At 38.4% G+C, this 23642-nt stretch overlaps 2 protein-coding genes across 8 annotated transcripts in view; one reads left to right on the plus strand and one right to left on the minus strand.

The window, feature by feature from the left end:
* Positions 1–5725: 5725 nt before the first annotated feature.
* LOC108410857 lies at positions 5726–19755 on the minus strand. Its single transcript, XM_017682156.2, has 4 exons — positions 19598–19755; positions 16700–16763; positions 11876–13385; positions 5726–6056 (listed from the first exon to the last, which is right to left on the minus strand). Exons 3-4 carry the CDS (start codon positions 13236–13238, stop codon positions 6013–6015), a joined length of 1407 nt encoding a protein of 468 aa, XP_017537645.1. The 5' UTR covers positions 13239–13385; positions 16700–16763; positions 19598–19755; the 3' UTR covers positions 5726–6012.
* A 107-nt stretch (positions 19756–19862) lies between these two features.
* The window catches only part of ryr3 (ryanodine receptor 3), a 117621-nt gene continuing 113841 nt past the window's right edge, over positions 19863–23642 (plus strand). For all 7 annotated transcript variants that reach the window (XM_037537721.1, XM_037537722.1, XM_017682105.2 and 4 more), the window contains exon 1: positions 19863–19995. In XM_037537721.1, coding sequence (XP_037393618.1) covers positions 19948–19995 — 48 coding nt within the window. In that variant the 5' untranslated portion in view covers positions 19863–19947. The remainder of the gene's footprint in view (positions 19996–23642) is intronic.

Consider the following 23642-nt stretch of genomic DNA (forward strand, 5'->3'; position numbering starts at 1 on the left):
CATCAAAGTGATTAAATTTTCTTAGCATGTTAATTTAAGTAAACATTTTACATCCTCTTGTTAAACAAATGTCTTTAGTATCAATGAATTCTATGCATTCTCTTGTCAAACTTAGCTTCTGCTTGTGTAATGCATCGCCAGAGCTGTTCTCCCAGGTTTCATTTTCTGGTATGTTGCAGTTACTGTAACGTCTTGACTTCACTGAAGTTTCCAGAAAAGCGAAGCCAGGAAAATCATGTTATTAGAACCACACAAAAGCTGAGGTCTCTTCCTGCTGAGTCAGATACAGCCCAAAAGCAGTTACAGACGTGCAAAAAAATCCACAGCACTTTAAAAGCTGAGACTTGAGTCAATCTCCAACTGCAGAGGCATTTATTACTTTCCTTAATCTTCCATTGAGCTTCTCTTATATCCAGGCTCCAATGGGATCAGTAAAAACAGCACATTCTGGTGTTAATCCAAAAGTCGCAACAGGAACACACTAAAACTCACTCCCTCATGCACATGCACATGTCCTTTTTCCTGCAGTGAGTGCTCCACCTTTTGTACTTTGCTAGAAGCCACAATGTTTGACTACACCCTCAGACTTCCCTGAACCACAGACGGACAAACACATGCACACTGGACCCTGTACGGCTCTGCTGGAGGTCTTTTCTCCTCAGCACACAGTAAACTCTATAAGATTAGCCTGTCTCACCCCACCTAACTAGACACACAGTCCACTGTCAATCTGCTCTGTGTCCTCTAAGGTGACTCATTCTGCTGCTTCCAGTAATAACGCAAGCAGAGTTACTGCTATCTAACAAGTCTCAGGTCAAAAAGTCTTGTTGTTTTATTAAACGTACTGTGACTTCTGCATATAGACTTTATAGCAATTATTTTGTGCTTAAGTTGATGTGCTTACTGATTAGTGGGGAATAGATCTGCCCACATTGCAGTAGCATCAAAGACCAAAAATTCCTAATGCCAAATATTCATGAAGAAACAGGTTTATGTGGCAGTTTTTTTTTCAAATTGAATGTCTTAAAATGATTTAACATGTCATCATGGCTGAAACAAAACCTTTTATCTCCATTGTGTCGAAATTTCATAGCCAAGAGACCAATAGAAATGGTTATTTTAATTTATAAGAGTGTTTTCAAAAAAGTTGGAATGTTGTGCAAAATATAAATAAATACAGAACCCAATGATGTGAAAATCATTTAAACCTTATATTTAATCAAAAGTAGTACAAAGACAACATATCAAACATTAATAATTGAGAAATTTTGGCTCTTGAGTGGCTCAACCATCCAAGCATGGGTGCTATCATCTGGAGATTGCGAATTCAATCTCTGGTGATACTACAGCCATTCATGGCCATCTGTTATCTGCTGTAACAGAACTGGCAGTTGCTAATTACTTCCCAGTGCATTCAATTGTCCAATGACGATACACTAGCTGCAGTTTGAAAAGATGGCGCTTCACAGGTCTCAGAAAGAGCCTGTGCTAGCTTGCACCCTTCTAGTGCAGGTGGTGTTGTGTGATTGGGGGACTCCAACAAATAGGAGAAATTGGATGTGTCTAAACTGGGGAGAAAACTAGGGGAAAAAAAGAGAAATTATATTGTTGTTTGAAAAAATATATGCTCATTTTGTATTTGATGCCAGCAACACACTTAAAAAATGGAACAAAAATGATGCTATTATCAAAAGACTGGTAAAGTTGTGAAATGCTAAGAAAACACCTGGTGGAACATCTCACGTTACATAATATCATTAAAATATTCAGAAAACCCAAAGAAAGTGCCAAAAAACAATGTTGGCTGGCTGTGATCTTTGGGCCTTCAGGCAGCACTGAACTAAAACAGACATATTGCTGACATCACTCTTTGGGCTCAGGAACATTTCTGAAAACCACTTTCTGTGAACATAGTTTGCCACTGCATCCACAAATACAAGTTAAAACTACACCACACAAAGGGAAAACCATATTTAAATAGGATCCAGAGACACTGCCACCTTCTCTAGGCCCTAGCTCATTTAAGATGAACTGAGGCGAAGTGGAAAATTGTCCCGTGGTCTGACGAATCAAAAATTGCTATTCTTTTTGGAAATCATGCATGCTGCATCCTTCTGGTCACAGATGAGAGGGACCATCCTTGCACATCTGTGAAGGCACCACTAATGATAAACAATACATACAGGTTTTGGAGCACCATCTGTCGAAAAACACAAAAACTTGCATCTCCAAAAAGGTAACTTTACAGGACAATGAAAAAAGTTAAAAGGACAATGAAAAAAAGGAATTTTTGACCACTTTTGTTGGCCCATTTATCATGAAACTTTGACACAACAAAGGCCAACTGGCTTTTTCACATTCAAAAAATGAAGTTTTGTGTGGACAGTGAAGACATGCTGGCATCCAGACGTCTTTTTCAGGGAAGGCCTTGCTTATTTCAGCAAGACCATGCCAAATCACATTCAGTATGAATTACAACAGCGAGGCTCAGTAGCAAGAGTCTGGTTAAATTGGCCTGCCTCCAAACCTATCACAAATTTTTTTTAAAAATTGTCTCGTTATTAAATAAAAGATAAAACAAAAGAGACATGACGCTGTTGAGCAGCTGAAATAATATATCAAGAAAGAATGGGAAAACATTTTACTATCATAACTACAGCAGTTGGTCTCCTCAGTCCCCGACACTTACAGAGTGGTAAGCACGTCCCTTTCCCAACTTTTTTTTAAACCTATTGCTGGCTTCAAATGGGCATGTATTTTTCAAAAAAACAATGGAATTTCCCAGTTTCAGTATTGTATGCTGTCATTGTACTATTTTAAAATGAATATAGGGTTTAAATGATTTGCCCTTCATTGCCTTCTGTTTTATTTACATTTTGCAAAGCATCTAAACTTTTTTGTAAACAGGGTTTTACATTGAAAGTTGAACATTGATGTTTTCACTTAAATCACACAAATAACATTATCTGGTGTGACCACCATTTATCTGTAGCAGTATGACATTTCTAGGATTTTTTTATCAAACTGCTACAAAATGGGAGCAAAACCAAAACTTTTTCAGAGAAAATTGCCAGTGTTCTTTACAGTGGTAGTGACAGGAACCAGGCGTCTTAAGTGTTTAATCCCTCTAAAAGCTACAGAGGGCTAGTACACTAAATGGTTACATCATTTTACACAAACAATCTAGTATTTAAAGAAAAGTATTTTACCATTATAAACATTACACAGAAAGTCTCATGTGTAGGTTCACTGGCCATTTTGGATAGTAAATAAAATGGCCATATTTGTGTTGCAGACATTGTGATCCCTGGTTCCTACGCCGCCACTGTAAACAAATCCAAGTCAGTACATTTCTCAACAGTGTACCATTTCACACCAAACCACTCTGAATGATTTTAAATCAAGCTCCAGGCCTGTTATTTTGGCCAAGAAGACAAGAATATCCACTTTTTCTTGCTTGAGTCTTAAACAGTGAGCAGTGAGCGTCAGACTGCCAGTTAATTGTGGTTGTTATGTCACAGCACATGAGTATTTGGTTTCTTCTGATGTGTTTACATTGCAAATGTTTATTTACAGTGTAAATAATTGAATTATTTAGAAAATGTGAAAAAGTTTGGGAAAATTTAAGATGAAATTTTTGAAGATAATCAGTGCAAAGTCCAGTTCTGTAGCTCGTTGTGCATGACACAAAGTCTGTGGATTTTAAATACATCTGTGCCATTAAAGGGTTAAGCACAGGGAGGAGATTTAATGTTCAGTGTACAGAGTGAGTCAAACCTGACTATAAACAGGGTTAAACCCACAGGTATTTAAGCTTATACATAAAACTGTAACTTATCTTAGAGCTGATTACCGTTACTCTGAATGCAGATCAAGGCAGATAAATTATTAATTGCAAGGTAAATACTGACTAAACACTAATCATAAGCATTCTGAGTATCCGATCCACAAACAGTCTGTAAGGAGACCCACATTACTCTGTCCATCTGCCGTCACAAATAAAAAAAATAAAGCATATGAAATTTTACATGCATTTTCATTGTTTCAATATTAATTGCATGCAATTTGCTTCAAATAGTGTAATGTAAAAGTTCTTACAGTTAATTCCAGTTCAGGGGAGGTAAGTAGGTCGCTGATGATATCATGCTCAGCAGGGGTGGTCCTGAGGAAGTCGCTGTGGTAACATTTGAAGGATTGAACCACAGACTTGTACTGGGACACACGCTCATTCTGATCCAACAATGACGTGTCTTCCCCTGCAGAGACACACTGAATCATAGTAACAGGTTTTATACTATAATTATTAGATTTGAGAAACCGATGAAAGTTTTCCAACCAAATTTCTATTTGCTGCTTCTAAAGAACAGAGCTGATTACCACAGACAGTAATGTATATAATAGTAATAATAATACATTGCTTATAATCAAAAAAACTGCTCAAAACACAGCTTCAGCAGCTGCCCATCAGCTTGCATTATCAGCAATTTGATTCAAGTGATTTTTCTTTATAAGGAAACAGATCAAAATATCAATTATATGCTACAGATGTGGAAGAGATTGCCTGAAAAACGCTTGCGATGTCTTTTAGGCACAAATAGTAAGTCAGGTTAGAAATTATTATTGATATTATCAGTCCTCAATAGAAGAGTGAGAGTGAGACAGTTCGGAGGAATCTGAGGAGTAAATATCTTTTGGAGACAAACATTACTGATTAAAAGTTTGTCATTTTACATAGGTTGTGGATTTAATTAGAATGATACACATCTAATGTTATTTGATTCACAGGATTTATTCAGTATTTCTAGTTGGGAAGATAAAACAATTATTAAATGATATACATATATACGTGTTTACTTAGAATATTTTAGTTTATTTATTTTTGTTAGCATTTTTGTACTGTTTTTAATATATGTTATCGGTCGTGGATATTTCATCACTACATTAAATATGAGATTTTCTGGATAGTTATTTATTAATTATATTTAATTCTTGGTGTATTTTCAGGCTGAATAATTTGGAGAACTATCTAACTTGAATGAATTTTCTAACCAGTATTTTAGCTGCAATGTGAATGCCGATTATTTTTTATGAATCAAGCTCCAGGCTTATTATTGGGGCCAAGAATAATTACTTTTTTACTTGAGGATTGAGCATTGAACATGTGCCAGTGTGCCAGACTGCCAGTTCGTTGTGGTTGTGATGTCACAGCACATGGGTGCTGGTTTCTTCTGATTGGTCAACTCATCTACAGGCAGTTCACAAGTTGTTTCACAAATTTCACCACAAATTTAAGACAATATTGATAATGTAAAATTGCTGCTCTATTCTTCAAACTGCAATTTGGAGAGAAAAACAATGAATCTTTTAGCCCTGTAGAATAAACACAATATCTGATATTTTCAGGTACATATCTACATCTCTACAGAAAATAAACTTAAATATAACATTTCATCATGTATTTTATTGTTTAGAGCTTAACATATTGGAAAAACTACATAATAATGTAATAACTTTTGCACAGGCCACATACACTACTCACAAAAAGTTAGGGATATTTGGCTTTCGGGTGAAATTTATGTAAAACGTAAAAGGTTCAGGCTACAGTGATATTAAATCATGAAAGTAGGGCATTTAAGTAGAAGCATGCAATGGTGATTTCCTCATCTCAAACAGTTTATTGAAACAGAAGCCAACAACAGTGGTGGGTAAAACACCAACGAAAAATCTCAATGTCTCAATAACTTGTCATGTGCCCTTGAGCATCAATTACAGCTTGACAACGACGTCTCATGCTGTTCACAAGTCGACTAATTGTCTGCTGAGGCATGGCATCCCACTCTTCTTGAAGGGCGGCCCTCAGGTCATTGAGGTTCTGGGGTACAGAGTTACGAGCCGCTAAACAGCGACTCAGCTGATCCTATAGGTTTTCTATGGGATTCAGGTCTGGAGAAAGGGCAGGCCACTCCATTTGAGGCACCCCAGTCTCCAGCAGTCGTTCCCTAATGATGCGGCCTAGATGAGCTGGAGCACTGTCGTCCATGAAGATGAAATTAGGCCTGTGTTGTTCATGCAGAGGCACAATGACTCGATTAATGATGTTATTCAAGTAGTATGGGCTTGTCACTGTACCATTCACAAAGTGTAGGGCAGTTCTGTATTGACTAGACACACCTGCCCACACTCTAACACCACCACCACCACCCTTCTGTTAAGCTCCTTGTTAGAGAAAAGCAAGTTGTGCAAAAAGTACTGAAACACTGAACAGTTGGACATGTGCATTCAAAAGTTTAGAGGAGGTCACATTAAGTGCACCTGTAAAGATTAGAGTGCATTTTAGGTTCATCCTGAAATTTCACCTGAAAGCCAAATATCCCTGATTTTTGTGAGTAGTGTATTATGCTTTATTTTCCTCAATATGTTAAATTCAGCAAATATACAGTACCAGTGCATTAAAATGAACCCATCTAAAATGCCCTTTTTCTTGTAATAACTATTTGAAACCTGTGATGTTGCACAGGACTAGCACATTAGAAACATTCTATACATTTATTAGCTTAGATGTGACTACAAAAACACTACAAATTTGGTTTATATTACATTATTTAAAAAAAAGATCCATTGTGTATGCTTGAATGGCATATACACTTGAATGCCATTTATATATATATATATATATATATATATATATATATATATATATATAAATAAATTCCAGTCAAATGGCATGGCATGAATATACAGAGCTCACACATTTAAAAGCAGTAGTTCTGTGAATTATCTGAGCTGTTTACTCTTCTTCATAAGAATACCTACAGCACCACACAATGGCTATTAAGAAGTACTGCAACACCTAGATTGGTCAGATTTAGGTATCATCATCATCGTCATCATATATCAAATGGCTGTGACATTTATATTTCATGAAAGAGCACTATCAATAATTCTGGACAACTTCTGCTCAGAGAAAACATCTCTCTACATCACAGACCACTAAATCAAACCAGACAATTCAATAGAAAACTGAAGTAGGTCAATCCCAGCATGCTGTCAACGTCCATGGATCAATGAACTTGTAATGTTATAAACAGCTGAGGGTGAGCACTCAAATGAACCAGTGTCCCTGAGCGTACCCCACACAGCACACACAAGGTCCAATCAATACAACAGCTCGACATAAAGAGGACAATTGCCATTATTAGATGTCACAGAATATTTCATTTAATTGTGCTAACAAACAATCTCCAAAGCTGAATCATGCTATGGCTGATGCTGACACAGTACTATTAGTGCAACACTAATATTTTCATATGAATGTATGTTTTGTTTTCACCAGATAACATCAGGTGAGCAGTAGATACTTTGCTGTGAGGACCAGATACTTTCAGGTGTGCATCAAATAGGATCTAGTGCTCACTTGACATAGTAACAGTATAGCACATATTGAGCACGTTAGCAGGTGTTTTACCTCAAAAAATACACTACATCCTTTCAAAGGCTGTAAATCCGGAACCCCATATTCATCTCAAATTCATTCAGGAGAACATAACACATACTGACAAGCAGATGCCAATGCTAAGTGTAAACATACACAAAGAAGTGAATTTACTGTGCCACAATTTACAGCTTTTATTTTTTGCTGATAATCGCATTAGAGATGGTGGGGTAGATTAAGAGATTTAATTTCCTAAAAGACTGAAGAGGCAGAAGCACTAGCAGCAGCTTATCCTGCAGGGTTAAACCAAGCTGCTGTTGATGTAATGTGGGCAACCTTGGATCTAAATGAAAATGCTAGTTTTCAGGTCAGTGGTGACACTTCCAGTTCACACATTTAATATTTCTCATTATGAGATTATTGTTAGAACATTCTATTAGAGACATTTATTTTTTTTACTTTGTTACTTATGTTTAAGCAAATTAATCAATTTTGTTGTTTTAAGCATTATTTCCTCAAACAAGCAAAATTCTCTGAATTACTTTCTGAAACAAGTAAAATAAATTTTCAGCAGATGTAAGTACTTTAAATGCAAAAAACATCTAGAAATGGGCTGAATAATTTTATGATTAGGATTGCACAATGATATTGTAATCCCTGTTGGTATCTCCCCACAATTCTCACTTTGGTGCATTGATATTTCTAACATTCTTACAACAATTTCATATTGAAGAACGTGAAATACACTCACCGGCCACTTTATTAGGTACCTTGCTTGTAAAAGGTTGGACCCCCTTTTGCCTTCAGAACTGCCTTAATTCTTTGTGGCATACTTTCAACATGGTGTTGGAAACATTCCTCAGAGATTTTGGTCCATATTGACATGATAGCATCACGCAGTTGCTGCAGATTTGTTCGCTGCACATCTATGATGCGAATCTCCCGTTCCACCACATCCCAAAGGTGCTCTATTGGATTGAGATCTGGTGACTGTGGAGGCCACTGGAGTACAGTGAACTCATTGTCATGTTCAAGAAACCAGTTTGAGATGATATGAGGTTTGTGACATGGAGCATTATCCTGCTAGAAGTAGCCATCAGAAGATGGGTACACTGTGGTCATAAGGGGATGGACATGGTCAGCAACAATACTCAGGTAGGCTGCAGAATTTAAACGATACTCAATTGGTACTAAGGGGCCCAAAGTGTGTCAAGAAAATATCCCGCACACCATTACACCACCACAACCAGCCTGAAACATTGATACAACGCAGGATGGATCCATGCTTTCACGTTGTTTACGTCAAATTATGAATCCCTACCATCTGAATGTTGCAGCTAAAATCGAGACTCGTCAGAGTTTTTCCAATCTTCTATTGTCCAATTTCGGTGAGCCCATGCAAATTGTAGTCTCAGTTTCCTGTTCTTAGCTGACAAGAGTGGCACCCAGTGTGGTCTTCTGCTGCTGTAGCCCATCTTCTTCAAGGTTCGACGTGTTGTGCATTCAGAGATGGTATTCTGCATTCCTTGGTTGTAACAACTGTTTTTTTGAGTTACTGTTGCCTTTCTATCATCTTGAACCAGTTTGCCCATTCTCCTCTGACCTCTCACATCAACAAGGCATTGTTGTCCACACAACTGCCACTCACTGGATATTTTCTCTTTTTCAGACTGTTCTCTGTAAACCCTAGGGATGGTTGTGCGTGAAAATCCCAGTAGATCAGCACTTTCTGAAATACTCAGACCAGCCCATCTAGCACCAACAACCATGCCACGTTCAAAGTGACTTAAATCACCTTTCTTCCCCATTCTGATGCTCGGTTTGCACTTTAGCAAGTTGCCTTGACAACCTCTACATGCCTATATGCATTGAGTTGCGGCCATGTGCTTGATTGATTAGCTATTTGTGTTAACAAGCAATTGAACAGGTATACCTAATAAAGTGGCCGCTGAGTGTATACTGGTTAGATTAACACTCACCAAGATAGCATTATTTTATCACATACACCTCCTCATCAGTGCAATGGTGTGCAGAGTGCAAATACTCACTGAGTGAGAGAGGATTAGTAGAAAAAAATTAGTGGTATTATTGAAAAGTGGAAGCATTTATAAACTACAGCAACTCATTCATGAAGTGGCAAACCATGTTAAGTTACAGAACAGGGTTGCTCAGTGCTGAGGCACATTAGCACAAAGTCTGTCATAGTGTCAAAACTTCATAGTGTGGGTTTCCATGGTCGAGCTGCTGCATGCAATTCTTACATCATGAAGCACAACGCCAAGAGTCAGATGGAGTGGTGTAAAGCATGCTGCCACTGGACTGGAGCAATGGCAATGTATTCTGTGAAGTGATGAATCACGCTTCTCTACCTGGCAGTCTGATGGACTGGTTTTGGCAAACACCAGGAGAACGTTTGGCAAACCTGCCTGACTGCATTGTGCCAACAGTAAAGTTTGGTGGAGAAGGGATAATGCAATTGAGTTGTTTTTCAGGGGTTGGCCTAGGCCCCTCGGTTCCAGTGAAGGGAAAATGTAATGCTTCAGCAGAGCAAGACATTTTGGACAATTGCATGGCTCCAACTTTGTGGGAACAGTTTGGGGTAAGAACCTTTCCTGTTCCAGCATGACTGAGCCCCAGTGCACAAAGCAAGGCCCATAAAGGCATGGCTGGGTGAGTTTGGTGTCAAAGAACTTGACTGGCCCACACAGAGCCCTGACCTCAACCCCATCAAACACCTTTAGGATGAATTAGAACGGAGATTGCAGGCAAGGCCCTCTCATCAACTTTGGTATCTCACCTCACAAATGCTTTTCTTTTTCTGGCGCAAAGATTCTCACAGATACATGCCAATATCTTGTAGAAAGCTTCCCAAAAGTGTGGAAGCTGTTATAATTGCAAAGGGGATCAACTCCATATTAATGTCCATGGATTTAGAATAGGATGTCATAAAAGCTCCTGTAGGTATAATGTCCCAATATTTTTGTCCATACAGTGCACTTAAAAGCTGCACTATGTAAGATTTTTTAAATTGAAAAAATAGCATTACTGGACCAGGAAAAAATGTATATGAATATATAAAATATGTGAGTCACCTTGTAAAGCCTGACATAATAATTTAAACATTGGAGGTATCAGGTTGAATTTCTTGGGAATTTTCCAGGTACATAAACCTTTAAAAATGTTCTTCCACTTGTTGCTTCCAATTAAACATTTCCACAATAGAGATCTCCAAATCCCCAAAACTTGGAACTGACTACTAATCCCTCTTTTTTAATTCTTCCCTTCTTCTTCTTTCTGGGAAAGTCAAGTGTACCTGATGTGCAGCAGTGTTTGATCAAACGCTCTCCCACAGCCTTTAATACATAAACAGGCAGACACTGGCTACATAGACTGTATAGTTCACTCACTAGAATACATTTTCCACATTGTGGAAGTCACAGTTTCCATATTGTAGATTTATCATTGGGGCTTTACCACAGTTCTTTAAACCACAAACAATCTAAAGAAAACATACAGGACACATCAGCATTTATTCATCTTTGAACGCCTGAATTCAGAACCATTTCCCAGCCCTAAGAATTATTCAGGAACCATTATTAAACTTAAGCATAGCTAACTTGCATCTGGACTATGAGACAACTCCTGTGCGGATTCAGCCTCCAGCTGAGATCTCAGAGTTCAGCTCCACTGAACATCTTTGATGTCTTCCATCACATGTTAGTTTAAAAAAATGTAGAACTGCTTGACCAGACACAGTATGCAGCCCGGCCCACCAGGGAAAAACTGAATCATGTTTCGGATTTCCACCAGCGATAATCTTTGTTATAACAGCTATCACAAGGTTCAGGTTGAGGATTCCTGTCCACCTCAGTGAGCATGGGGTATGCAAAAGGTTATAAACTCATCCATTCCCAAGCCTTTCTCCTTCGCATATAACAAGCATAAAGGGTTTGTTTTATATTATAAGATTATTTTAGAAAAGTCTATTTTCTTGTCATTTGCTTTGATCAGAACATTCAATGAACAATTGATATTTGATAAACAAGCAAAACTTTATTCTCCAAAATGGCCATTAAGCACAATTTATTCATTTTTCAACGTGTCCAACTCTGTCACCTTTATTGTCTGTATTACAGCTTTCATTGTTTTTTGGAGACTTGCTTTCAGTTTTTCAAAAAAACCTGCAGGGTTATTTTTCCAAAGGTCAGTCTTAGATGGTTGCATTTCTGCTTTTTGTCATCCAAATAATCCCAAACACATTCCTTATTTTCTTTTGACTTTCCCCTTGCCTATGCAAGTGGATCTAATCTCCACAGAAGTCTATCTTTAAAAATGAATAACTTGTACTTGATGACTGTTTTTACCAGATATTAAATACATAAAGAGTGGCCTATAGTGCTGTGTATAGATAAGCATGAGAAACATAAGGAGCGGTATACCCACCTGCTGTAAGGGAGATGAGCATGGTTGTAAAAGTTTGTGAAGTCTGGTTGTTATTCAGACTGTCCAGAAAAGACACAGATCCACTGAAGCTGCTGCCATCCATGGGAATGGAGTGATCTGAGGAACAACGGGGACCCAAGGGGGATGTACTTCCCAGGTCGTTGCTGGAGCTAAGTAAGTATATAAAGGCAGAGCATGAGCAGGTGGTCTTCCTCTCTGGTTTGCTTTTTGTTGGCATCACTGGGTTCATCTGGAAGATATATATAGGTTCTTGATTGACAGTCTCTGGATCTTGTGTCCAGACTGAGCTCATCTGCTTCATTTGTGGACCTCTAATGCCCACACAGTCCTCACCATAGTGTGCAAAGCGTGCACCTGCCTCGAGAGCTCTCTGGAGGCTTTGGTCCATGTCTTTTCCCAGAAACTTTTCCATGGGCAGAAACTCCTCTTGGTTGTTGTCTCTGATCTCAGACATGGGTAATTTGTCATCTGTGTGTACCAATCCACTTGCGGTTGAGGTCTGCTCTGGAGAGTCAAGGCAACCTCGGAGTTGGTCCAGGGTGATTATGCTGATACGTTTAATGATGCCCTCCAACTGCCCTACCTTCATTCTAACTTTTGATGGGGTTGATTGATGATCCCACAAGCTTTCTTTCACCCTCACATCTTTCATTGGAAGGGCCAGCTCTTTCAGTCCAACAGCTAAATTACTTTGTGGATCAATCTCTCCTTGTGAACTCTCAAAATGGTCTTCTATACTCCAGTTACCAACGTAAAGTTCATCACAGTCTGACAAATCATTGGCCATCTCAGAATTTCTAGGATATTCTGTTGTTTCAGAGAATGTCAGGTTGGATGTTTGACCCTCTGTGGAATGTGTTCTGCTGGAAAGTACCAAAGAAGTCTTAAATCCACTTGCAAAGTCCAAAATCTGAGAACCGTACTGCTCATTTCCTTCCTTAATGGTCTCTGACGCACTTCTTGGGAGTAGTTCAGTTCTGTCAATTTGTTCAATTATACTCTGCAACCTCTTCTCCACATTCATTATCCTCAATCTCCTTGACCTGCGTCCTTTGAATGATGTTCTCAGGGCCCTTGAAGATATGTGAAGCGTGTGCTGTGGGCTGGCGGAGCAACTCAGTCCATTTCCTCTTTGACAAGCACTCTCAAATTCCAAGTTGTTAAGGAGACTGGAATTCTTGTTGCCCTGATGATTCCCCATAGCAACATTGGCAATGCAAGCAGCACACAAAGCCAACAAGTCCTCCAGCAAGTGTATTTCTGTAAGCACCCCCTTTTTGACCTTTTCTGTCTCACTAAGATCCTTCGCCTGCCTTCTGGGGCCCCTCCTCTTTAACCCCATGACGAATCACTTTCCTAATCTCACAAGCAATCACACTTTCCTAAGAGTGGTGTTGGATGGTGCAGGTTGAGAAAAGCATACTTATTTGACTCTTCTCTCTGATTGGTTTGTGCAGGTGCAGCAGGGTGTGGGCCTCCATGACAGCCACTGATGATTTGGCTTAGGATAACTTCAATGGTCCAACTCACTTTATAGATAAGCATGAGAAACATAAGGAGCGGTATACCCACCTGCTGTAAGGGAGATGGTTGTAAAAGTCTATGAAGTCTGGTTGTGATTCAGACTGGCCAGAAAAGTTAGAGGTTCATTATGCACAATCATCTTGTCAAGAGACTGTCAGAAAAACTTTAAGCTCATACACAAATCCACAAACTGACATTCCTCAGTAAGGAAAACATTAGCAAACACAGTACTAAACAATTAACTGTGACTGAAATAGATTTAAATAGACTATAATCCCTGATTATTATTAGATTAATATTAATATAAGCATGTGATCATAGTACTGTTGTAATAAAAAAACTCTATTGGTCCATTTATCAAGGCATTTTCTGCTGTGCTCAAATGATGCAGAAATATAAAAATGTAGATGCTTTTTTTGTTTGTTTGCTTGTAAGTAAAGTAAGCAAATTGCCCCCTTTACATTGGATAGTGGATTTAAATGGTTATAAACTTTGATTTAGCCTTTGATTGTTAAGTGCTGGTCTGGGATAAAGAACTCCAGATACATTCAAAGCAATCTATATAATGTGCGGAACTATCTTAAAGACCAAATTACATTACTTCAAAAGGGATGGATAGGTGGTTATTCAAGAAGGATGATTTTTGGGGATTTGATCTTGACTGGGGGATGGGATCCTCTTGCATCTCACCTCAAATCATGCCCTGTCATTATAGTACTTAAGTATTATTTTGGAAGCTTTGCACTTTACTTGAATATTACTGAAATGGAATACTTGTACTTTTACTCACTTAACAAGAGAAAAAAATTTTAGTTGTTCTTGTGCATTTTAATTATTTTTTTGTTAAAATATCCAAAGTTCATATCAGCAACTATGATAATTTGTCTTTGTGCAAGGACCCATATAAAATGCATACATTTTACTTGTATATACTTGGTATGTTTTTAATAGTCAACAACTTTCTTTTAACAAGAAAGACAAGCAACCTACATGCAAAGGAAATACAAGATTTTACATTTAAAGCCCATCCGTCCTTAAAGCAAAACAATACAGTACTCTTTTTAAAAAGTACTCTTTTTAAAACGTTTTTCAAGTGTTCTTTAGTAAAGACAAGGGTTCTACACAGAACCATGAACACTTACAAAACCACTCTTATGCTTAAAGGGCTCTTTACACCATAAAATGTTCCTTAGATTGATCAAGAATGTGTTCTGTATGGTTTTATGCAGAACCTTAATAAAAAGGGTTCAATATGGCACCAAAAGGGCTTCTTTTATTGGTATGATGTCAAGCATGTAACAACAGAAGAACCCTTTGTGTTGCTATAGTTGTGATAGAATCACATACAACACACTATCCATCAATCTGAAGAACCATTTTACCATGCAAAGAACCTTTTAAGCATGCAAATGGTTCTTTGAGTACCCATGTTTCTATATAAAAAGACTGTCTTTACTAAATCCCTTGAAGAACCACCTTTTTTAAAAGTTTAAGAAGGATCTGGAAATATGTAGTGAAATGCTCTGCCACTTTGCTATGGTTTGGTTTGGCCTTGTGCTAGAAGGAGAATATATCAAATCCTTCTGAATGCTCTGAAGACAGGTCTGTACGTTCATCATACATCATACATTAACCATCATTCATGCTGCACTTGCCACATGCAAATAAGTGTCATGTAAACATTACCTCAGCAAGTGCAAATACTGGATGTTATTTTGATGATAACATGCAACATTACTCTCTTCCTAACAAACTCTAATGTTACCCCAATGTCTAAATGTCTCTCTAACAGGGTAGTTGCATTTTCAGTGCATCACAGACCCCCATCTAGAAGAACAGCCAGCCACATCGTTTGAGAACAGCCTCAATCAAATTTGAACTACTGCTGTCAAGCATCAGCTGTGAACTGAGCTCCAGCTCTAAACTGAACAGGAAAGCTTGAGAAACAAAGCCTACCATCAGATTTCTCTTGGGATGCACATCCATCACTGCTCCCTGTGTGCCTTTCTGCTCCACTTGTGATGACAATAACCAGATCTGTCCCTCATTTGGGCTGCCAATAACATTACACCTACACTGTTAGAAATAAAGGTGCCATGCAGGTACATGATTTGTTCATCAAGGTACAAACAATGTAAGTGTACCCTCAAAGGTGCAACAGAGGTTTTAAGGTCCAATTGTGCACCTTAAATAAGTTTTTTCTAGTGGAAAAGTAGACATTTGTATATTTTTATAAACTCATATTTTAAAACAGATCAATAAAATAAAAAGCCTGGAGACAAGACAGGGTGTGTGGAGTCAGGACAACTTAGAAAATATCATTTCAATGGATTATGGTACAGTTATGTTCCCTGACTAAAGGTACTGAGATGTACCCCTGAGAGCACCACCACAGTGACAAAAAGGGTACTGCCCCAGTGACAGTGTCGTACCTTTTTTTCTGAGACATCCGTTCAAGCCCTTCAGGATGTCAAAATGAGGGCAATATAGCATGAGAACAAAAACTGTCTTAATCTCAACATTTTGCTCATCCAAATGAGCAGACAGTGCAGTAGGGTTTGACAGTATAGCAACCTCAAGCTGCCTTGAGTTAAAATGAATACTTTGTGAAATATATACAGTACTGGCATTCAGGTGGTGACCTAACACTGTGATATTGATTTTCAGTTTTAACCTTTACAAAATTTCATGAGGTTCCCTTTGTTGTAACTAAAAAACAAAAACAGCTTTGAGGTTTATTATGTGAAGGTGAATGCAGGTAAAGACTTCTACTTGTATTTTTTTTCCCTCTTCTGTGGACAATGTACCAACAGTTTGTCAGAGAAAGATACTTTAACTGTTTCTGGACCAAACATTGGCCTAGCATACTTAGCCTACTTGGTCATATTTCTAACAATAGCCTTAACATTAAGGTATTCACATTTTGGAACAGCAAAGTATAAATTCACATACTTACTTTCAAATACAAGCAAATGTTTCATATTTTATAAATTTTGAAATTCACCCAATTGTCAGTATATGTATTTCCTTCCCTTGATGAAACACAACAAAAACCCAAATAGTGATTTCAATATTCAAATACTGGCGCCTCAAATGGTTAATTTATACTTGAATAGACATCCTTGATATATATGAGGCAAGGTTTTAGCACCTCTGCATCTAATACAGCTGTGCTTGTATTGAAGTTAAATCCAGAGGACTGAACAGAAAAAACTTAATTAATAATTAAGTGAGGGACTGCAGGTGATTTAAGGTCTGATTTAAGGTCTGAAAGGATACATTAGTTGAGACCTTCAAACGTCCAGAAGTGAAGGGTGCATTACTCAGCTGTATTCGAGGGATCCTACAAAAAGAGACAATTTTCAGTAACATAACAGCCAAGACAAGAAATGCAGCCTACCATTACTGCAACCTTGACTTTGAGATATGGCTAAAGTCAAGGCTGCAATTGAGGAAGGAGAGACTTTGCTTGCAATGGCATAAAAAGTCTCCTCTTCAGTGCTCACTTACGTGCAATCCAAACAATCTAAGCAGGCTGTACAAACGGCGTACTAACATAAGCAAAGCGACACATTTAAATCTTATATTTAAAAACATCACATTCAAATTTGCATTTCATAACATTTTATTACAAGATCTGGTGCTGTAGCTTTGTTTCCCATTTTTTAAAATGGCTAACTGGTGCTGCAGCTGAAGGTACTTAGGTGATCAAAGATCTTGAAGCACATACCACAACTTTAAGTACATAAATTTGGGGCGAGTTAAGGGTGCTGTTAGTGATCCAGAACTAATCGTCCAACATCAGTACCTGACATCACAGCAATGTTCCAGCATCTAGTATAAAGCTTTCTCAGAAGAGACTGCTACTGCAAATGGGGTACAAACTCCTAATTAAAACCCTTCATTTCAGAAGAAATGTTGAAAATGGATGAGCTGCTGTTTACAAACTTTTCAGCACACATGTAGTGGTAATTCCTGTGCAAGTGGCAAGTAAATGCCTTCGAAATTCAGAGAGCACAACAATTATCTCATATCTTTGACATAAAGAACAGATATTAAGCATCAATCACACTACTAATGAAGCTCATTCCGTATGCTGTATCATTCAGTGTTTCATAAACATTTGCAGACATGCTAAAATCTCTAATTTATGAGGCTAAATCATTTCCCAAGCACCAAACCTGTTCATTAATCTTTTAATAATGCAAACTTAAACTTGATTAAATACCACTATACTGTTATATATTTTAAAAATATCACGATATTGTAATTTCTCAATACCTTTTTTCCTGTGAATCACACGCAGTAGCTTTTTTAAAATCAGGTTGCAAATTATTCATGGGACAAAACATGAAAAATGAACCCAGTAAGGCCACTGGCATTTAAATAAAGTTATTTAAAACCAAGTGGGTAGCCATACAAGCTTTGTACCACAGAAGCCCCCCAGCAATGCAAATACAAACTGTGTGAACTGCTACCAATACAGACTGTGCTGAATGTAAACAAGAGTGGCTGTGGCTGAAATTTCCCACCAGATGGCCTTGTTGCTGCTTGAACGGAGGCAAGTACCGCAGCTCAAGGGAAGTCGGCATAAAAAGGGCTGCGCAGTGTCACAAGTCTGTAAAATGCACTGCATTATATCACATAAGCTTACAAAAGCGACCAAATATACATTAATAAACGTAGCTAAACTTTAATATTAGATAATCCACCAGAGGCAAAAGAGTGAAGTTAAATGTAGGCTTTTTAAAATTGTGGGTTTTAAAGGAATGGTTCACCGAATAATCAAATCTACACAGTTTTCCTCTTCCTCCAGAGGTGGTCAGTTACTGAAGACATGTTTGGTATCCAAAGTTTGCTTTTTAAGTTTTGCACTGGATATACAAGGCCAGGAAGTGTTTAGCTCTATCCCAAAGGGATAGCTTTACACAAGGTAAATGACCAGTGTTTTAGTGATTTTAGTCCTGTCAAAATACGGCAGATGAGTTATTTTTGAGTACTGTGTGTTCACATCAGTAACAATTCCAAAGGCTTTTACCAACTGTAAAATGAACAGCGGTAATTGTAGGTTATCTTACCAGGTAAATTGCTACATTGCTAAATTAGGGGACAACTCAGTTTGATAGTGTCTCTACGCAACCAAACCCACTAAAGCTTCCAATCAACAGACAAATGTAATCAGATCTTTTTGAATAGGTAAATCACCAAATTCTGCTGGACGCCAGCCCTCCAGGAGTTGTGCATCCCTGTGCTAAATATTCCTCACATCCTGTGGCAAAGATGTTTTACCGTTTTTGGAGTACCGAGGTTAGAAGAAGCATATTTACATTCACTGTAGACCAAATCTAGTGTAAGGTCTAGTGTAGAGGTAAAATGACAGAAATGATCACTGACTGTGGGTTGTAAATTTCCAAGTTAATGACAATGCTGAAGACACACTGCATTCACTTAAGGCAGCTCGGCAGAGTTAGCGTAAATTAAATTGTGATTAAATTAAATGCTTTGACGTTTTCTGCTTGTGAGCAGCTGAACATATTGAGTCATTTCTGTCACTTCTATCAGATTTCTCTGAATAAAAAAACGCAGACCATCATGATAATCTAAGCAGGTATATGCTTGGGTGACCAGCAAACCAGCACCCAAAACAAAACATGCTGGTTTTGCTGGTGACCAGCAATGCTGGTCTGTGCTGGTCTTTCTAGCAGGGTCCCTACCCAGCATGACTAGGTCATAAATCTCGGGTGTCATGTGATAAATTTATATTTTCCCCATCTCCTGAACTAAGTGATCATGTCCAAATAGTACTTCTGTCACCTATAAACATTCCTGGTGACATACTTGCTTAGTTGGAATATATTATATTAAACAATATGTCACAGCATGTGCTAGTGCCCTGGTATAGGCTAAAAAATATAAGAACGCTTAATGTGGGTGATAGACGTCCATTGTTTAGCGTCATTAGGCCCATGGCTTAACTGCCAAACAAAGCAGAGAAAGAAAAAACACTAAAGACGTCTTGGCTAACAGATTGCATTTACGATAAGGTGGGAAGGATATATGTTTTGGTGAATCACATTTTTACATTAATTTGCGACTATAGACTATACAGTATCTTTGTCTTATCTTCAGTGTTTTTACCCTACGTAACATTTTCTTCTAGAATGTTCTGCCAGTTACCTTAACTACAGTCCACAAATAACAGGCTGATCACCACAGGCGGTTTCGTCTCCAACCTGTTTGCTAATGAGTTCGTTTGTATAAGTTAATTAAATGTTTTTGGTTCATATGAACGTCTATTCTAAAAACCATGCAGCAGGAGAAGAGCCGCTGCGTCCGTGCTGAGTATGAGGGTGACCCCGAGGAGGGCTGTGTAGTGGCTGAGCCCGCCCGCCCGCTCTCCCCTATATGGCTTTGGATTAGCTCTATGCTAATGTGCTGGTGAGGAGGAGGGAGAGGAGAGGAGAAGAGAAACGCCGCGTCGCTGCTAGCGGTGGCTTTCCGGAGTCCAGGCAGGCTCTTCAACAGCCATGGCTGAGGGGGGAGAAGGAGAAGACGAAATTCAGTTCTTACGAACTGTAAGTAAAGACCGTGTTCACGGTTCGGTTCCAGGTTTCTTTGACTGCGGCGTCTTTAAATGCGATTTCGCGTGTGGGCTGGTTAAATAGACATCCGTTCAGTACTGAGCCGTCAGATTTTGAGACGTCGAAGGAAACGGTGTTGAATAACTTGCTTCATTAGCCTCCTGCCACATATGTAAAACATACATGAAGGACTTGCCGTGTCGCCGAATACGCCCGTTTTACTTTGACCTGAAACTTGATGCAGGTGGACAGTTTAGGCTCGTATCACACCTGTCGTTCCTGTCGTTTCTGCTGCTGGATGTGAATCTAAATGAGTCCTCCTCCATCTGCAGGTGCAGGGCTGACTTTTATGGTGACTCTCCCCTGCAGGCTCATTAAAAAGTTTTTTGAGTTCTTTTTCGTGTTTTGTGAAGAAGATTTGCTCCAGAAGACTACCTGCTGCTTCACAGTTGGGTCTTTTTGCCGTTTTTTAAAAATGCGCACGTACGAACCAGGGTCCAACCGATACACACAGTTTGTGGCTGATGACGATACTGATGTTAACAGGCTAAAATTTCGATGATATTAGCTCATAACAAATTTATTCTCTAGTAGTTTTAGTTAAAGCTGAATTTCACCAATAGCTCAAACTTCTGCATAATTCAATCATTAAAAATCTTGATAGAAAAACTGACTGCAGTGGTGGTGGTTGGAACCAGGGGCTGCAATGTCTTCAGTGCAGTTATCCAGAATGACCAGTGAACCTTCATGTGACAATATTGTTAGTGGTAAAGTAGTGGTAAATCTAAAAACTCTTTCAAAAATTCTTTCAGTCTTATTTTGCCTTACAATGACTTGCATGTCCCCCTCTGCCATTCGTTGATCTAAAAAATCATACACTTTTGGACAAAATCTTGTCCTAAAGCTGTCATAAAACGATGAGTGCATTTACATGCCTTTAATCATCCGATAACTGCAGAAAATCTGATTATGTCAATGATCTGATCAACGCGTTTATATGCACTTGAGTAAGCAGATAATAGGAAACTCCTAGTCTACATGAGTCAGGCAGTAATTGGATTTCTGCTTTGCAACAAGTCAATAAACTCACAGAAGAAGACATGATGTGAACGTAACATAAAATCAATCTTCACGCCGCAGGTTTTTTTTAAACAGGACGCCATTTTACCTGAACATATGCACATACATCACTTACGAGATGAGAAATATTTACATCCGTCATTTCATTGAGAATGTATTTGGTTTCAGCACGCTGCTTGCTTATTTTCCGCTACAGTCACAGACCTGCGCGTGTGAAATCCGAAAGAAATCTGAGTAAGAGTATACATGCACTGAGAAATCTGATGACTCAGCTAAAATCCAGCTCTCTTTATTAGATTTTTAGATCAGAGTATGGCGTTTACATGACTATTTGAATAATCGGTTAACTGCAGAAATCTGATTATGATTGGGTAATTGAGTGCATGCAAATACACCCGTTGTCAGGCATGCACTAACTTTCAGTGAGGTAGCTTTTAGAGGGATTAAACGCTTCAGACATCTGGTTACTGTCAACACCACTGTGAACAATTCTGACTGCTGATGCTTCTTAAACTCAAACAAACAACAGAAGCAGTATTAAATAATTTACATTTTACAGCACTGCACACAGCTCTTTGGTTTGGGTTTGTGTTTAGTAGATCTTATTTTCAATATTTTCTAACTGTTTTCTTAATAGAAAAGACTCTTGGGTTTCAACGTTATTCTCATGCTAGGTACTGATGTGGCTTACCAATCCTTTATGGTTTTGTTAGTTTAACCATGCTGGTGTTTTGTGACCAAATTCTTTAGCTAATCAGCCTGTATTGCTTAGATATAATTCAATTCAAAGTGCTTCAATATTGTGCATCTCAATTACACAACTGTTTGATGTTTTGCTGCATCATTGTGAGCTTGTGGGTTCTAACCCTTCCAATACCAGGCAATATGTTTTCGCAGATATCGATCAAACTGTGGGTAATCAATATCAGCTGATGTTATTGGCCAACCAATATATCGGTCTGGCTTTAGCACGAACTCTTTCATCAAAATCTCATCAAAATTCATATTAGCTCTATTTGCTAAAAAATCTTGCACTTGATAGCATGCTGTATATTCTTATATGAAGATGTGTTGAGCAAGTTTCTTCTAGCCTTTTTCTATTTCTGTAGTGGGGCGAAGATTAATTACAGTGGCTACACAAGACCTGCCATCCCAGTTATCTTTGTAATCGATATAATATGGCTGAGAGCTCTTCTGGTATAAATTACACTCACTGTTGGTTACCCATGAAAATATTGAAAATCATAGGCTATGCACAGACTGTTAATATTGGCTTAATATGCTCAGTTCAGTTATCAAACAACGGTGTGCCGTGAATATATCTGTATATGGCAATGCAGCTACTGTATACGTCAGTTATATTTTTGTGTTGCTTGTTCTTGTAATAGATGTGGCTGTGTTAGACAGCAGGAAAAAGAGGACTATCCAGGTGTGATAAGTTTTAATTCAGACAAGATTAGCTGTTTAAGCTGGCACATTCCCCAGGGCTAATAATTGTCAGCTCAAAGTGCTTGGCATTCCTGCAGTGTAGTAACCCACAATTCTCAGATTCCATGTGTCAATGGCATGCTAACAATCTGATGACACTGAAAACTATGAGAGGGTTCCTGAGTGACCCATGGCACTCATAAAATACCTCATGGTCAGCATGGTCATGATCAAAATACATTTTGTATTTGAGTGTTTGTGTAGTCTTTTTCCTGTCTTAGTGGAGATGAGGTTTAAGCTCTTAAGGTCTAGGCTACAGACACACTGATTTTTAGGTTAAAAAAAGTAAGTTAATGATATTGTACATCTGAAATTTAATCTAAGTATTTGATGTCTGTAAAAGTACCTGCTGCATGGTAGCCTTGCAACCAGTTAAAAATTATACCAATCTGTTGCGGGAACCAGCACCAAGCAGGTGTGTGTAGTCTCACCTTGCCGTTAAGGTGTTAAAGTGGGAAAGCTGGCAGTGAAGGGCATGCACATACTAAATGGAAATACTCGTGGGATGTGAGAAGAGCCTGTTCTACCAGTAACCTCTAGACTAGTGTAAAATATGCCCCATTTCTGCCTTTGCTGCTGTATTATTGTGCACACAAATGTGACTCTCTTGGAGTATTTCCATTTCAGCAGTATCAGATTTCACTCAATTTTACTTGTCAGTGCAGTAAGTGGGTAAATCATTCTGTGACAGGGTGGCAAGATGTGAAAATGTGTATTTACAGTTCTGTGCAAAAGTCAGAAACAACTCTTTATTTGTTTAATTTCATGTCAAACCAGCTATTAAGTACAAGCTAATCATTCAGGAGATTTCTGAGAAAATCATATATAAAATACTCTACATGCATAAGGAGTTTCCAAAACTAGAGCTAAAAAATTGATATATTTCTTAAAAAATTGACTAACAACCGTGTAAGATTTGGTGGACCACCAACACACCATCAGATAGAGAGGAGAGAATCAAGCACCACTCTTGCTTGAGACCAGAAAAAATCCCCAGGTGTTTCTGTCCATCATTCCACTTCAACACTATGAATCTGAAAGGATGTGTAGCTTGTAAAAAAGCAAAAAAAGAA

The sequence above is a fragment of the Pygocentrus nattereri genome, chromosome 4 (genome assembly GCF_015220715.1).
Source record: "Pygocentrus nattereri isolate fPygNat1 chromosome 4, fPygNat1.pri, whole genome shotgun sequence".
Classification (NCBI taxonomy): Eukaryota; Metazoa; Chordata; class Actinopteri; order Characiformes; family Serrasalmidae; genus Pygocentrus; species Pygocentrus nattereri.

Bases quoted from the DNA above. Each gene is read 5' to 3' on its own strand.
- LOC108410857 (XM_017682156.2), bottom strand. From the start codon at position 13,238: ATGGGGTTAAAGAGGAGGGGCCCCAGAAGGCAGGCGAAGGATCTTAGT. The intron at 6,057-11,875 runs GTGGGTATACCG...TGAACAACACAG, and splicing joins GCTCATCTCCCTTACAGCAG to GCCTAATTTCATCTTCATGG.